At 36.4% G+C, this 14859-nt stretch overlaps 1 protein-coding gene across 7 annotated transcripts in view; it reads right to left on the minus strand.

The window, feature by feature from the left end:
- The window catches only part of GREB1 (growth regulating estrogen receptor binding 1), a 92967-nt gene that overhangs the window by 36340 nt on the left and 41768 nt on the right, over positions 1-14859 (minus strand). For 5 of the 7 annotated variants that reach the window (XM_085576268.1, XM_085576269.1, XM_021525390.3 and 2 more), the window contains exons 3-10: positions 13240-13365; positions 12341-12517; positions 5472-5654; positions 5043-5186; positions 3639-3764; positions 1625-1747; positions 588-725; positions 245-430 (exon numbers count right to left, since the gene is read on the minus strand). In XM_085576268.1, the coding sequence (XP_085432394.1) occupies positions 245-430; positions 588-725; positions 1625-1747; positions 3639-3764; positions 5043-5186; positions 5472-5654; positions 12341-12517; positions 13240-13365 (1203 nt within the window). The remainder of the gene's footprint in view (positions 1-244; positions 431-587; positions 726-1624; positions 1748-3638; positions 3765-5042; positions 5187-5471; positions 5655-12340; positions 12518-13239; positions 13366-14859) is intronic. The other 2 variants (XM_085576270.1, XM_085576267.1) reach the window with 1 other exon arrangement.

Genomic DNA, 14859 nt, shown 5'->3' on the forward strand with positions numbered 1-14859 from the left:
CCTTTAATTTTCATTGCTGAGGTTGCAGATGATAGCAGGAAATAAACTTTGTATGTTTATAATTCAATCTGTCTGGCCTTCAAGACATAGTCACTTCATTTTGTTCTACAACCATGAATGAAACAGTTTAATATCACATAATCAAAGACTCATATTTAGTACTGTCCTGCTCTAATATTCCCCTTCTCATTTGTCTTCATGTAATACATTCAATGTAGTCTATCTGGATGTAGAACAACCTTACCTAGTTGAACAAGGTAGTAGACAGTCAGTAACAGCTGCATTTCCTCAGAAATAGGCTGCATTGTGGATGCACCATATTGTTCGTATGCTCTAGATAAAGACTGTGAATTTCTGTAACAGGTGTACAACAAAGGACTCACTATCACATCATTAATGTTCCCACAGAGATATGGGAAGTTTCCATGACCTACAAAATAAATGTATGTACACATCACATTTATTTTGTCACTTTTCATATGTGCATTAAACAGGTTTAAAAGTCAGCCTCTTAAAATGGATAGTGTTAGCAGTGTACATCTCATGCAAAAAAAAAGAGGCCTTGTTGTGGGGTTGTGGGGGTTTACCTTTAAAAATAACTGGTTTTGCTTTACAGATTTTCATCAAGTTGTCAGGAACTGAGACTGGTTCTCCTGAGCCCACCATTGGAGAGGAGGCTGGTCCCACCAAAGCAGAATGTGGTAAAGATGACAGGCTTCCTCCATCTGAGATTTCAGACATATTGTTACTGGAGTTAGGTCTGGGAATGATTTCCTCAGAGAGAAATTATTCAGCATCATTTCATACCCACATTTACTATCAGTATTAACTGCTTTTTGTGGCTCCATCAAACAGCTCATGACCTGTTACTACAACCCACACTATTATTCTACGCATCGTGGAGGACTAATTATGTCACTGCAACATTGGACATCACATATGCATGTAAAAATTTTGAAATGTTTATAAATAAACAGTTCCAAGGATCAATGCATAAATAGACTTGTGTGATACTGTGTAGTTGTGATTATATGTGCAGTTATGATTTGTGAGTTCTGTGTGATATATTTAGTTTTACTCATTCTAAACAGGTTTTATTGCTATAAGAAGAAAGAAAAAATAAGAGTCAATGTTTGCTCAGGCATAACTTCTTTATGGTAATTTTAATATAATAAATAGTACATTAAAAAAAAAAAAACATTTTGGGGAAACTGGGTTTATTGCACTGCATGTCACTCTTGTCTGTATCTAGACTATAGAATCCAAGTACCAAGAATATTATGACAAAATAATTGAAATAGTGAACAGTACTGCTATTATGGACCTGAGTTATTACACTAATTCTAATATTCTAAAGGTGTTTTGGTATCTAAAATGGACCCAGGCATCTGCTGGGATTTGTTAATGACTCAGTGTCTGGAACCTAAGGAGAACTAGGCTCAGAGCCTCAAAATACGGAAAATAGTGGAAATAAAATATAGTGGAAATAAAGCATCTAGGTGAGCACAGAGAAATCTCTCATATGAATGTGCATATGTCTTTAAAATAATGCCTTCTTCCCCCCTCCCCCCCCCCATTATTTTCTGAATAATGAAACAAAATTATTACTTTGGGCATAGCTTACCATTTTTAATTCTGTTTGAAGCCTGTGGATTGAGTTGGAAGTTCCAAGTTTCAGTGGATGATGGAGATTCTGGTGACCAACCTTTATGGCGCTTTTTTGGAGGCCCTGGATTTGTTAATGTGCCTGCATGTTTCAGAAAAATATTAGAATAAAATGTATACAGGTTTGTGCATGATATTTCAATATGTTTTGATAGACTGAATGTATTCAACGAGTATGGTAGTAGAAAAGGTCAAGTGTATGACTACAATAATTTTGTGGTTTATTTTACTTTGTTGTGTCCTGCTTAAATTTCTTGGAAATTTCTGGTGCAGAGAACTCCTAATTATCCAGATTTTCCTTACCCTACACCAATGCTTTCCCTCTACCAAGAAAAATACAGTATAAGTACAGTAAGAGACATACTAAGAATCCTTAAAAGTATTAATATTTTGAAGTCAAGACTGTGGGCATTTTGCTCCTTTTATTTCTGAACACATGATACAGTGTTACATGTAATTTGTTGAAAAATTGCATTCCCAAAGGTTTCAGAGTAATAGTAATATACATCTGAGTTCTTTTTAACAATTTCCCCATTTACAGGATTTTTGCCAGTTCTTGCTGATTCCATCTTTTGTTTTATGTTATTCCATATTAACTCCTATCAAACTATTTCTACACCATCCTCCTACCAATGTATAGCTTCATTTTTTTTCTGTAAAACTACTTTCTCCCAGTTTCTCTAGGAGATCCTGATGACTAATTTCTTTAATTTTATTTCATCATTTTCTTGAGTCTCCTTGTGCACTCCTGCAAACTTATAGAACAATGAGCTTCCACTAACATTTCCAATTATTACGAGTAAATGGTCCTCCAGGAATTGCTCAGAAACTTGCAGGATTGAACTATTTCTGTTTCTGGACATTATTACACCAAGGTCATAACACTGCTTTACCCTGCCAAGGCTACATCTCCTGGCAAAATAGTTAGTCCCACATAAAATGTGAGGCAACATAAGAATTTCATATTAAAAGTGTGGGTTTAATTTTGAAAATTTTATTAAAATTCAATGTAAACCCGAGGTGTTCAGATCTAGAAGATTGTTCTCTTGCAGACTCTCAGGCACAGATTTCCAGTGACTTTGTCCCTTACACTTTTACCACGCGAGGGCAGCCTTTGGCCGTTTGTGCTGCTCATCCTTCGCCTGGCTTCCTGGCACTGCGCTGGGACAAAGTCACAAGACACTTAAAACAATAAAAGGATTTTTTTTAATTTGAAAATGCTGTGCTCTTTAGTTCAGATATGTTGATATTTGAAATTAATCCTTCTGAAATGAATTAGCAATAATGGGCTGCTTCATGGAAAAAAGATTAAGAGCCTGAATGGGCGGAGAAGGAGAATTTGTCTGTGATGCCAGCAGGGAAACTTGGGAAGACTTATCCTAAAATAGAGAAACAATTTATTTCTAGCCATAGTGAAAACTAGTTTTCTTTTTTAAACAAGCCAGTGACACAGTTTGTGACAGAAAACAATTAACAAAAATCATGATAATAATGCTACAGTGAGGACAGTTTATTGAATTTGGAGCTGGTTGCCAAAGTCTAGCTCTCCATCCCAAGGTGAACTGCAACAGTTCAATAGGAGCTGCAATAGGAATCATTCTATGAGTGATTACTTATAAATATTTTTTAGTTCCCTTCACAAAATCTGTCGGTGAAATCGATGCAAACTGACACATTCTTTAAGAACATGGATTCAGAATCTGGTCTATGTCTCTATTAGATTAATGAACTGTAAATATGAGGGACAAAATTCAGTTAATATTATGAACTGTAACAAAACTGTGGCTGAAAATATTAAAAGATTTTTTTTTACTGGTAATTAATACAGAAAACAGTATTGTGGTCATAAAGGACTTGGAAGGAAATGGTAATTTCTATTCATTCAGGAAATTATAATCATAATACAATATGTTCAATGCTTCTGTTATACACATAGAGTTTAGGGTTATTAAAGAACAAATCCATACAAATACCTAACACTGAAGGTCTTGTCAGAGCAGACAGGTTATTTTTCATCAGCTGTTTTTTAGGTGATTCCTTGCCATTATAAACTGCTGAGCTGAATGCAGCTGTTGAAGGGGTGGGATCTACGGCTACAGCTGACAAGAAAAAATCCAAGATATTCACATTAAACATTTCTAGGTCAAAATCCTCAGTTGATAAAACAAACCAATCATTTCATCATTTACTTTAATAGAGCCATCGGGATCTGCTCAAGAGTGAATACAATGCTGAATGAAATAATCCACTTCTGACCTCCTACTCCCAATTAAGTACCTGGGCAAAGTCTGATTCTTCAATTAAATACATATGTCAGAAGCTGTAGCTTCTTTGCATGACCCTGGCTCTTACATAAAGTTTACTCAAGAACCAGGCAAAAGAGAGATGTTTAAAATTTACTAAGCCTACATCCCAATCTTTCTCTAAGATTTTTTGAACAATGCTGCATAAAAAAAAAAAAAAAAAAAAAAAAAGGAGGTGTTCCCAGCCTAATGTTTTTGTAATTAATGTAGCTTTTTTGTAACATATGAGGAAAAAAAATAGGAAAATAGGCAATCTATTATCATAAAGAGATTGATGATTTGTTGTGGAAGGGCACCAGTATTCCAGATCATGACTATTTAACAAGTTTCTATCTCACACAGAGAATATACAGAATATAACCACCACAGATGTGCTTCAGCTCCCGTGTGTAAAAACCCAGGAAAAACCTGTAATAATCACAAGACACTAAAGAGCTGGTTTCATTATGAAGAAGCCCAGAGAGATCACTCTTGCCTCTGTCATCTATCACCTTTCATTTATGTCAAGTTAATGGAAAAGCAAACGTCATTAAAAGAATTTTTAATACAAAGAAAGTTACAGATACTGATCATTAGTTTGTTTTTTAATATTAAAGTCACTTTTCTCAGTGGAAGAAAAAATTCACAAGTTTTTAAGCTGATGCCCATATAATGTCTGTTTTGAAAAGGATCTGGTCATAGCAAAAAATAGATTGGATCAGAGAAAAAAAGCTAAAATTACACTGGATCCTATAACAGTTGTCATCTGTGACCAGACAAGTGACAGCTAGAAAAACACTTCAGAAATACTTTTTAAAACATTTTGGTTTGGTTCTACTGTAAGCAAGCTGCAGAACACTATTTAATATTTGCTAACCTTTTATACATAAACCTGATGTGAGAAAATAGACAGCAAAAAGCCTTCAAAGTATAATTGCCTTCTTTGTTTGTAATAGATCTCTTATTCTAGTCAACTTGTATTGGGCAATGTGCTTACTTGTTTGTCTTTGCTTTCACACAAGTACACCCAAATACACGAGCACAGACAAGTTAGGAGGAAGTGGAACCCCAGCGTGTTTTCTTTCCAGGAGGTACCTGTTTGCTGAGTCCCAGCTGGAGCGCTGGGATTTGCAGGTGGAAGAGGCTCACTGGAGGTGCTTCCTGAGAGTCCTGAGCTTTCTGGCAACTGGAACAAGGTGCTTGAGCAGTTACTGGCTAAAGACTGCCGGCCTCTGAACTCTTAACAAAAAAAAAAAAAAAAAAAAGAACTTTCTTTATCTTTCTGCTAATTTCACAATGAATTGCCTAGAGGCTACAGCATTTGGAATGAAGGAACCAATGTCTTCAGCCATGCCAGGCTCATATGAGGTCAGACAATGGCTTTTACAGCTGCTCTACAGTCACCTGGCTTTAGAGAGTCTTTCAAATGAGCTCTCTTTGGCTTCACCCAGACGCCAGACCCCGTGATAGCTAAGCTTGGATGATGAGAACCAGAGCTCGAGGAAGACAGCTTCATTATCTTACCTGCCCCTTTCCAGCAGATTACAGATCCTTTGGTCAGAGCTCCCTGTGCATTCCTGACCAGATAATACTTTAAATGTTTCTGTTTCTTGGGCTGAGTGGTCAGTTTAAGATTAATGTGATTTGAGAATTCTGTAAAGTAGCAGAAACCCTTCTTGCCACAGCCAACACAATTGCCAGAGAAGCCTGATAAAATAAACAATACACATAATCCAATGAGATAGGTGGGTCACTATTAATAACATTCAAACATTACTCTTTCCAGAGGAAAGGCTGTATTTAGGTTTGGGCATTTTGGTTGGTTTTTTTCAGAGAGTGAAATTTTATTACCATTTTCATCAAAAAAAGTATTTGCATTTTTTACAGAAAGTGTATTGCACTTCAGATAACAGACTGCAAAAACACAGCCTCACATTTAAAAAACAAATAAAATGGGCCATATTTTTCATTTTCTCTCATAGAAAAATATCACAATTCCTATTTATTACCTACCTGTGAAGTTTCTGACTGAAGAGCATTGAGTCAACTGCTTAACCCTAATCCAGTCCAACTCTACAGCTCTTACATGCTTCACTTCTCTTTCAGTTTTCATTGACATATCATTCAATTTCACTGAATTTCATTTCACTCAATTCAGTGAAACATGCAATTGAGTCTCAAGAAATTAAGTATATTTAACCTACTATATTTAGATAGATCTAAGCATATTTAAGTAACAAGTTCTTACTACAGATGCTACTTTAGAGAGGAGAAAATACTAAAGCATTCCTGGGCTATTAATTTAAAATAGCTTTGTCAAATTATGGTTGGGCTGTGTCAGCACTTCACAGCAGTTGAAACTATTTATGATTACAAGAACAAAGTGTCTGCAACTTTATAGACACAACAGAAACACAGTCCTTCCCCGTAAAGCTTTTTGTACTCGGGCTTGATGGGGCATTTCCAGGGATACTGCCATTTCCTCTCATTCTGAGATCCACAGCTTGAGCCTCAACAAGGGGCTCATGGTGCTGATGTCATTAGCATCGTAAATAAAGGGCACTGCTCCCACAGCAGCCTTAAGATCCTTATTTCTTTTATCCATTTTACAGAGTATTTCCTAAGACATTTTTATCTTCATCACACTAATGCAACTATCTGAAAATACTTATTAATATTATTATTATTGTTATTATTATTATCTTCCTATACTGAGCAATTAAAATATAATCTTCCCCATGAAATTTTTTTCTCTGTTCCCTACACATGACCTGAAGTACGATCTTTTCTTGTATTTTAATCATATGTAATGTACATTTTTATGTGTAATAACAATAACTGAAATGAAAAGGGTCTATTCAGTGAACTGAAACATAGTAAAAATAAAGGAAATGTATTACACATAAGGCGGACAATACCATTGAAAAGAAAAAACTGGAATAAAAGATCAATAATATGGTAAATTAAATTAAGAGACATTTATGAAATTATTTCAATCAGATATCTCAAACAAATTAAATTTACCAACTAACGGTGAATACTTTTTTCCTTCTGTAAAGTACAAGCACTGAAACATAATTCTCGGAAACACCTGTTGCTTGGTTTTCAACCTGAGCACTTTCATTAGTTTTCAAAAGGTTCAGAAGAATTTATTAAAAACTAAAGTTGATGTGGAGATTGGTCTGGTATCCATGGGAACAAGTGGCTAACAACCATTGAAAGCTGCCTATTATCTCTCTGATCCTAGTCAGTAGAATGATAAAAGTCATTGTGACTCATAAAATCAGGACAAGTCATGACTCTGCAGAATCCTCTGTGTTATATCAGTCAGCACAAAAGCATCTGTCTAACATCACAGAGCCTTGAGTAGCTGCAATAAAAGCAACAACAAAAGGAAACAAAATTAGAACGGATGTGGCAAAAGCTGTAGAGTTTGCATGCATTTTATGTCAATTGAGAAATCATCAAAAATGCTTTTGCTAGTAAACTAAATCTTCCCATCTATTTGGAAGCATACAGAGCACCACAGCAGCAGCACTGTAATTTTTGTCTGGGCTGTCACTTACAAAACCACACATGTTTTCAAATTTCTTTTTTTTTTTTTTTCCAGAAGTACACTTTTTAGGTTTTATCATTTTGCTAGGAGTGTCATGACAAAGCAACTTGACAAAGCTATATGTTGGAAGTATTTGTTCCATCCAAGTTGGACAGCTGACACAAAATCTTGTCATTTGGACTTCAGATTTTCAGATCACTTCTGTACATTACACCTGCCCAAACCAGATTTAGTAATAACTTTTACCTGAAAAAAAATGTTTTCCCTTAATCAGCTATTCTTAACTCTGCAGCATCTACTGGAAAATTAGTAAACACTCTATATAGCATAAGGTGAGCCCTAGTAAGAATTAAACAGATCTAAATTACCCACTTGTTTTGAAAAGTCCTTGGAGGACATTTTATAAGTTTATTTTTTAATTTTCCTTTAAGTTAAATTATCATCTTTCACATCAAGTTTCTACAGCCCCTCTGAGTGAGACTCAGTCCTTTTTTTCAAGCTCCTGCCAACACCCTTCTCATCCATTGCCTCTGACTGACACTCTGTGGTGACAGCCATCACTTCATTAATGCAGCTCAGCCCTGAAACCACAGATAGAACACAGCATGCTCTTATAGTTCCAGTGTAATAAAGTGCTGTTCAGTCATTTCTTATTGCAGGGCTCTGCCACCCCTGCTCAGAGCATTTTATGTGGCAGATTGAGTAACACTGAGAACCCAAACATTTCATCATCCTCCTCTGAATGCCCTGTTCATGCCATGGTCCAAGGCAGCAGCTGACAGAGGGGACAGCTTGTTTCATAAACAAGCTGCATTAAATATTCTTCCATACATTATAGAGAGGACAAAGGTCAGGGGAGTTGGGTCAGCCATAAGGTGACTCAATATATCTATGTCATGGGATTGATTTCACAAGAGAATTAGAAATCAATGCCTGGAGTTTAGGGGCTAAAAGCCTTTCACCTTTCGGTCATTGGTTCATACTGAGCACAGCTCAGCTGTGATAAAGGCTGCTCCCCTCTGAAGTTTGTTTAATCAGAAGGTGTTTGATTGTATCTGTGATTTGTCATATGCATTTGCTTGAATTTGCTCAAATCACAATGATCAATTATCCATAATTTAAAAAGCTCTTCCACAGCAGGGACCTTGTGCTTGAAGAAGGACCTTGGATCAAAAGGTTATGAAACCTGACCTACCTTCTCACTGATAAAATGGCTCCTTTGGATCAACAGTAAGCTTGTGGCAGAGAGGAGTTCAGAATGAAGGACATCCACTTGATATTTCATAGTCAAATCTTTCATAAAGTGGCAGAAAATTTTCTTCTTGTTTCTCTTTTAAATGAGTAACAGGCTTTAACATTAATATTTTGGTGGAAAGTTTGCAGCTTAAACAAAGAATTATTGTATTTTCAACTTTTCACCACAAGTATTTCTTCTTTTCAGTTCTACTCACAGAAAAAGGCACTCAAACACTGACAATGCTCTATGGTTTTCCCACCTACTCAGTACCACTACATCTGAAGACTGAAGTCCTAAGTTTAAAAAATGAATAAAATCAATATGGTCAAGCAAGAGAGCTCCATCGTATGGAAACTCAGTACTGTTACAAAAGCCCAACGGATCACTGCATATTTATAAGAGGCAGTCACAGAATTTTATACTACAATGTTTTCATCTTACATCCAGCTTGCAATGCAAGCAAACTAATCTTTTCCTCTGTCATTCTGACCTCAGGCACCCACAGGAAAAAAAAAAAGGATTTCTTGTTCCCTGATAGGAAAGTAGGCAGCCGTTTGGTCTTTTGGAAAATGATGGGCAAGTAGCTGCTTTGTTTATCATGAGACACCCCTGAAGAGTGAGAACTAGGAAAAAAAAAAAAAAAGAAAAAAAAAAGGAAAAAAAACCAAGAAAGAAAGAAAAAAAAAGATAAAAAAATGCCTTTGGCAGTGATACATGTTTGCTGCTTTAGTTAGGAAACAATAAATATCTCACTATCACAGAGCACTTCCTCCATCTAAGCATTCCTTTAGACTGCATAAAACCCAAGAAACAGCTTTGTAAAGGTAAAAACCTACATCTGTTTTGCAAAGCAGTTAAACCTGTGATCTAACAGGATTAACAGAATCAGCAGAGGAACAACTAGAGACAGAAGGCATTTTCCTTGTCAAAAAATATAGTCTTTTCCAGAAACTGCTGACGTTTTCTTCCTATGGAATAATACATCAATTGTAAAAACTAAAAACCAAAACAATCTCCAACAGAAATGACTTTGAAATCACAAGCACATCTGCCTGGATGGTGGGACAACTTGGTAGTATTATCAATAAAATGGCACATGCCTCAGAGGACTCAACAGCCCCAAATGAAAACAAGATCAAAAGTCAAAATCTGGCCCTGAAACTACTGAGGCATTTCCTGCTTTCTTCTGGTCTTTTTGTACAGTGTACAGGCAGCTTCACAAACACATGTAGCAGCCCATAAGAAACTATTGGGTGACTCATTGGTGTCTTCTCTCTTTAAATAAACTCTTTTGAAAAAAGTCGACAGTACTGAGGAACAGCTGCCTTACTAAAGTACAGTATATTAAAAGGAAAAAGCATGAAATTAGGCAAAACCCAGTGATGCTGAAGGGTTACAAATCCTGTGTCTCTATCACCAACAAGCCTTACTAAAAGTGTGGGATATAGACGATGACTCATGACAGCTAATTTCAATTCAAAATAATCCAATTCAATTTCCCTCTAAATTACAAAGGCTTGAAGGGGACCACTTTCCACGCTGTTTCAAAAGGCCAGAATGTTTGATAGAATACTGCCTAAACTCAGAATACCAAAAATAAGGCTTCTATGCTGTCTTGAAAAGCAAGACACTAAATAGTTTCTCTTTTCATATGACGTGTTTTCAATGTAAATCTGCTGCCAGACAGAGATCCCTGTACTACATTAATAGATTATTTACAGCAATGATGGTTCTGGTTTTTATCCCACTATGTGTCCAAAACCATGAGACTACTCATGTCTACTTCTAATTTTACTTCCCCTGATTTGACTTGCACTGGGATATGAAAATCTGAATCAAACAATCATTTCTATCCACAGTACGATCTATTGTACAAATGGTATACTATCCTCATGTTAGTATAATATTATTTTTGATTAAATTATGTATTATGATATGTCTTTTTAAAATTTGATTAGGGACAGGAACATTATTTTATCTCCACCTTCCAGATGAAGAATTCATTTCTTAAAGTATGCAAGCTCTTTTGTATTTGAGCTTGTTGTAGAACAACATAAAAGTCATACTACGGAGTTACGAGAATTCTCTGCAAAAGAATGTGGTTCACTGGGGTTTAAGTATATAACAACACTCAAAAATAAGCATTTAAATGGTTTCAGGAAACTAAAATGTATTAAATAAGCAAACTGAGGATGCAAGTAGCATAAAACCCTCCCAATTATGTTCCTGTTGCTTTTTTCTGTTCTTGTTTAGCACGCAATTAACAAATACACTACTTCCTCTCTGCTAACAGCCTAAGGAGCTTAAGCTGTTAATAGTGCTAGCACTGAATGACTTGAGTGGTACAACATTCCTGTCTTTATCTTTAAAATGACAACACTTGGGTGATTTACAACCCTCCTAATTCTTTTACAATCACTGGTCAAATGCACTGTGACCAATCCAACTCTACAAGATCACATAGGAAAAGAAATTACTGTACATAGGATCGCATTATACACCTTCACACTCCACTGTCAACCCAAATGCCTTGAAGAGCTGCTCAAACTGAGATAACAACTGAATTCAGGTCATATCCCTCAGTGTTTGTTAAAGAAACCTCTTAAAATTCTTGGGAAATGTTTCCTTTTTGCTATTCAAAGTTCAGACTAGCGCACAAATATATGATGCATAATCTTTTTGGTGAACTCTGAAAACAATATACACATACCTGTAAGTGTCTGATTGCAAAATAAGTTCCCCTTCCAATTAAGCACACCTTTCCCAATATAAAAAATATTCCATTTTAATAACATTAATATTCATTTAAGTAATTCACATGATTGCAGATTTTCCCTATTTGGCTTGATTTGAATGAAGTTAATGGCAATCAGAAAGACTATAATAAAAATAGATAGAAGGATCTATTTTTATGTCAGAAGAAGAATCTATTTTTATGACAGAAGTTAAACTTTTAAGTACATTAAACACGATAAATTGAAGCATCCTCCTAAGAGTATTTTTCAAACACACAGTGTTAACTGATTGCACATATAGGAAACATTTCAACTTATAATCACGCATATTTATTTATATGATGACAGCAAGAAGTCATAGATTAGGATATAGAACCCAGGCTTTTGTTCAAACACAGTGGAGAATATTATCCCTATCTCAAAGAGGTAAATTAAAATGGTCATTATTTTTTGTGGTCTAAACTATCATTAAACTGTCTATATGCATATAAGAGCCTGAAATTTCTATTTGAGAGGCCTACAGTCTGTACACACCCATATTTGAAAAGCTACAATAGACACAGGCAGCAGTTCAACCAGTCCAGTTACCAGATGTGCAGTTCCAGCAACTAGGACACACAACAGTCAAAAAAAACTTTAGCCTTGGACTGATGGACAGAGGGTGATGAAGCATCTCTAATGAAGTGGCTCACTCTGTATCTTTCCAAAGCAAACACAGCCAGCTCTGACTTGTTATTTTCTTGTGCATGACCTGTGAGCATTACTGTAGACGTGGAACAGAAATAAGATCTGCTGAACTCAAAATAACCAATTAGCTATTAATTGAAGCCACAGAAGAATCCAGTTACTGAAGTCAGACACTTACCCAACAGGGCATTGCGCCCGTTGTCATCCGGCAGGAATCTTTTATCCACAGCACACACTAACAGGTGATCAGGTAAATTTGGTGACTTTGCACCAACAAGTAAAAATCCAGATGGCACCTCAATATGTTCATTAGAAATTGAAACCAGCCTCAAATCTTTACCAGCCTGGCAGAAACCTAGAAAAAAAAAATCAATTCAATTTATTTTAAGTTGACAAGATCTTTTTGTTTCCTGCTCACAGTTGTCTTTTTTAAAGGACTTTCTATATTTTTAATGAAAGACAAAGTCTTACCTCCTAAGATCAAGGGCATACTAAAAGATAATTTTCTTCTCTCATTTTGGTCAGCCATAAACAAACAAAAATTTGAAAATGCACAATAAAGTATCTCTTGGTGGTAGTTTGCAACCTACATATTTACAGGACTCATCACTATCATCATAACTTAGGTTATGATTCAAAAAGGGAGAAAATAGTTCTCAAAATCTGGTGAATTTCACCACCTTTTCCTGGGTTTTCAAATATGTTTTACAGCTTCATAGAATAAGACACACTTTAAACAGGAAAGAGTGGTGATAAAGTAATAAGAATTATCACAATTCTTTTAGCAAATGCCATGCCTGAAAACTTAACAATTTAAAGGCTATGTTGCCTAAGAGAACAGAAATTCTGTCCTTGTGCCAGGCATTCAAACACAAATGCTATCTGACACTGAACAAAAACCCTGTCAAACAGAAGAGCAACTGAGAGCCATCCAGCTTTATCTGGCAGGTAATGAACACTGACATTTTTATATCATATAGGTTATCTTATTCTGACAAATTATAGGGGAAATAACCCAAATTCTACCCTTTTCAGTAGGGCACATGCTTCTGACAGCACAGTGGTTTGTAGTCTTACCATCAGTAGTGCAACATCCCTCTGGGGGAGGCTTCACCTGGTAAGAAACAGGAGGACTACTTGATTCTGAGCCTTCTTCTTCCTCCTCTTCCTCTTCTTCTTCCTCATTATCTGCTCTGCTGCCTGCTGCAAATTATCATAGCATAAATGACCTGGACAACAGAAAATGCTGGCAACAAACCAGTGAGTGAACAGGGTGACCCAGTTACAGAAAGTGTTACAGCAAACTGGATTCTCTTCTCTTGACAATGACTTTACTGCTGCCAACTCCTGATAGTTGTTGCTCTTTAAAGCTCCAACTGCCAGACATGCTTATGATAGAATGCCTTTCACCAAGAAAATAAAGACGTTAGTTCCTGTGCAAAAGAAGTTCAAAATCATGACTCAACTACACCTGAGAAATTAAAGCACTCTAAAGTACAAATAAAAATAAGCCTCAAGTTATTAATTGTAAAAATCACATTATTTTAAGATAAGTGCACAATTTTAGGGAACTAGCTTCTAATGTTTGAACTCTTGCTGATCAAAAAAGTGTAACTGTATCTTTTGTTTATAATATTAACAGCCAATAAAACTCGAAGTCATTACTTCTTGGCACTTTAGAATGTCCTGGCTACAGTCCAAGTCCAGAATTTATTAATTAGGTATTGACCATGTCCTTGGTTTTGTACAGGACAGTGAAAAAACAGTTCCTGCTTCAAACTAGTTTCACCACAGATGAGGCCACGACAAGAACACCTAATTCTCAGGCTGTCTCCTACCAGAATCCAGAGCTCCAAGTAAAGAAGCAACACTCCCTGTACAGTGTCAAGGAAAGGTAGATGTTCAGGAAGATGATGCACACCAGCCTGCACTTGGACTGTGCTAGAGCAAGAGGCACTATGCAGGCAGTACTGAATACTGGAGAGGAATACATGACATAATCTCCAATTTTTAGAATGTGTTAGGTGTTTTTAGAGGCTTTATTGCTGTGTGTTTCACCTCTTCAACTAGAGATTGCCTCTTTCCTTCTCTCCACCCAAAGGACAATGGTTTTTTCATGCATGATTCAACAGCTCCAGCAAAACTGACCATACTGAACAATGGCTCCATGCCCTCTTATGGCTCAGATACATTCGTGGCAAATGGGACAAAAGTGGCAAGCAGGGGAGAACAATTAACTGGAGAATGGGGAAAATGCTTCTACAGACTGGACTGAGGAACATCTTACATACAAGAGAGACAGTGCACAAGTACTAAGTGAACCCAATGGGGTTTGTGTCTTAGGCTTGTAGGCTTCTAGGGGTCTGTAGAGACATGCCTGCAGAAAACACAAGAACTTCCACTGGCAAAATTGGGTAGTGAAGGGCTGCGGGTACTTGAGGACCAGCAGGAAGCTGCTTCTTGTACTTGGGCAAGTAAAAGAGCAGTTAGGCACTGAAATTACACTGTTGATCCAGGTTTTAGTCTTGAAACAGAAAAACAGTGAAGCAGTGGAGTCATCCTCCAAAGCCCAGTGTCAACTGGACATATTCTCTTTGCTTCCACTGACTTCAGATCAGGTACTCAGAATCCCACAGGATATCATCAAGGAATTCTCTTTTCTTTCCTATCCTGACCCTTCTCAGGACCCTTTTATTT

The sequence above is a fragment of the Lonchura striata genome, chromosome 3 (assembly GCF_050655825.1).
Source record: "Lonchura striata isolate lonStrDom1 chromosome 3, ASM5065582v1, whole genome shotgun sequence".
NCBI lineage: Eukaryota > Metazoa > Chordata > Aves > Passeriformes > Estrildidae > Lonchura > Lonchura striata.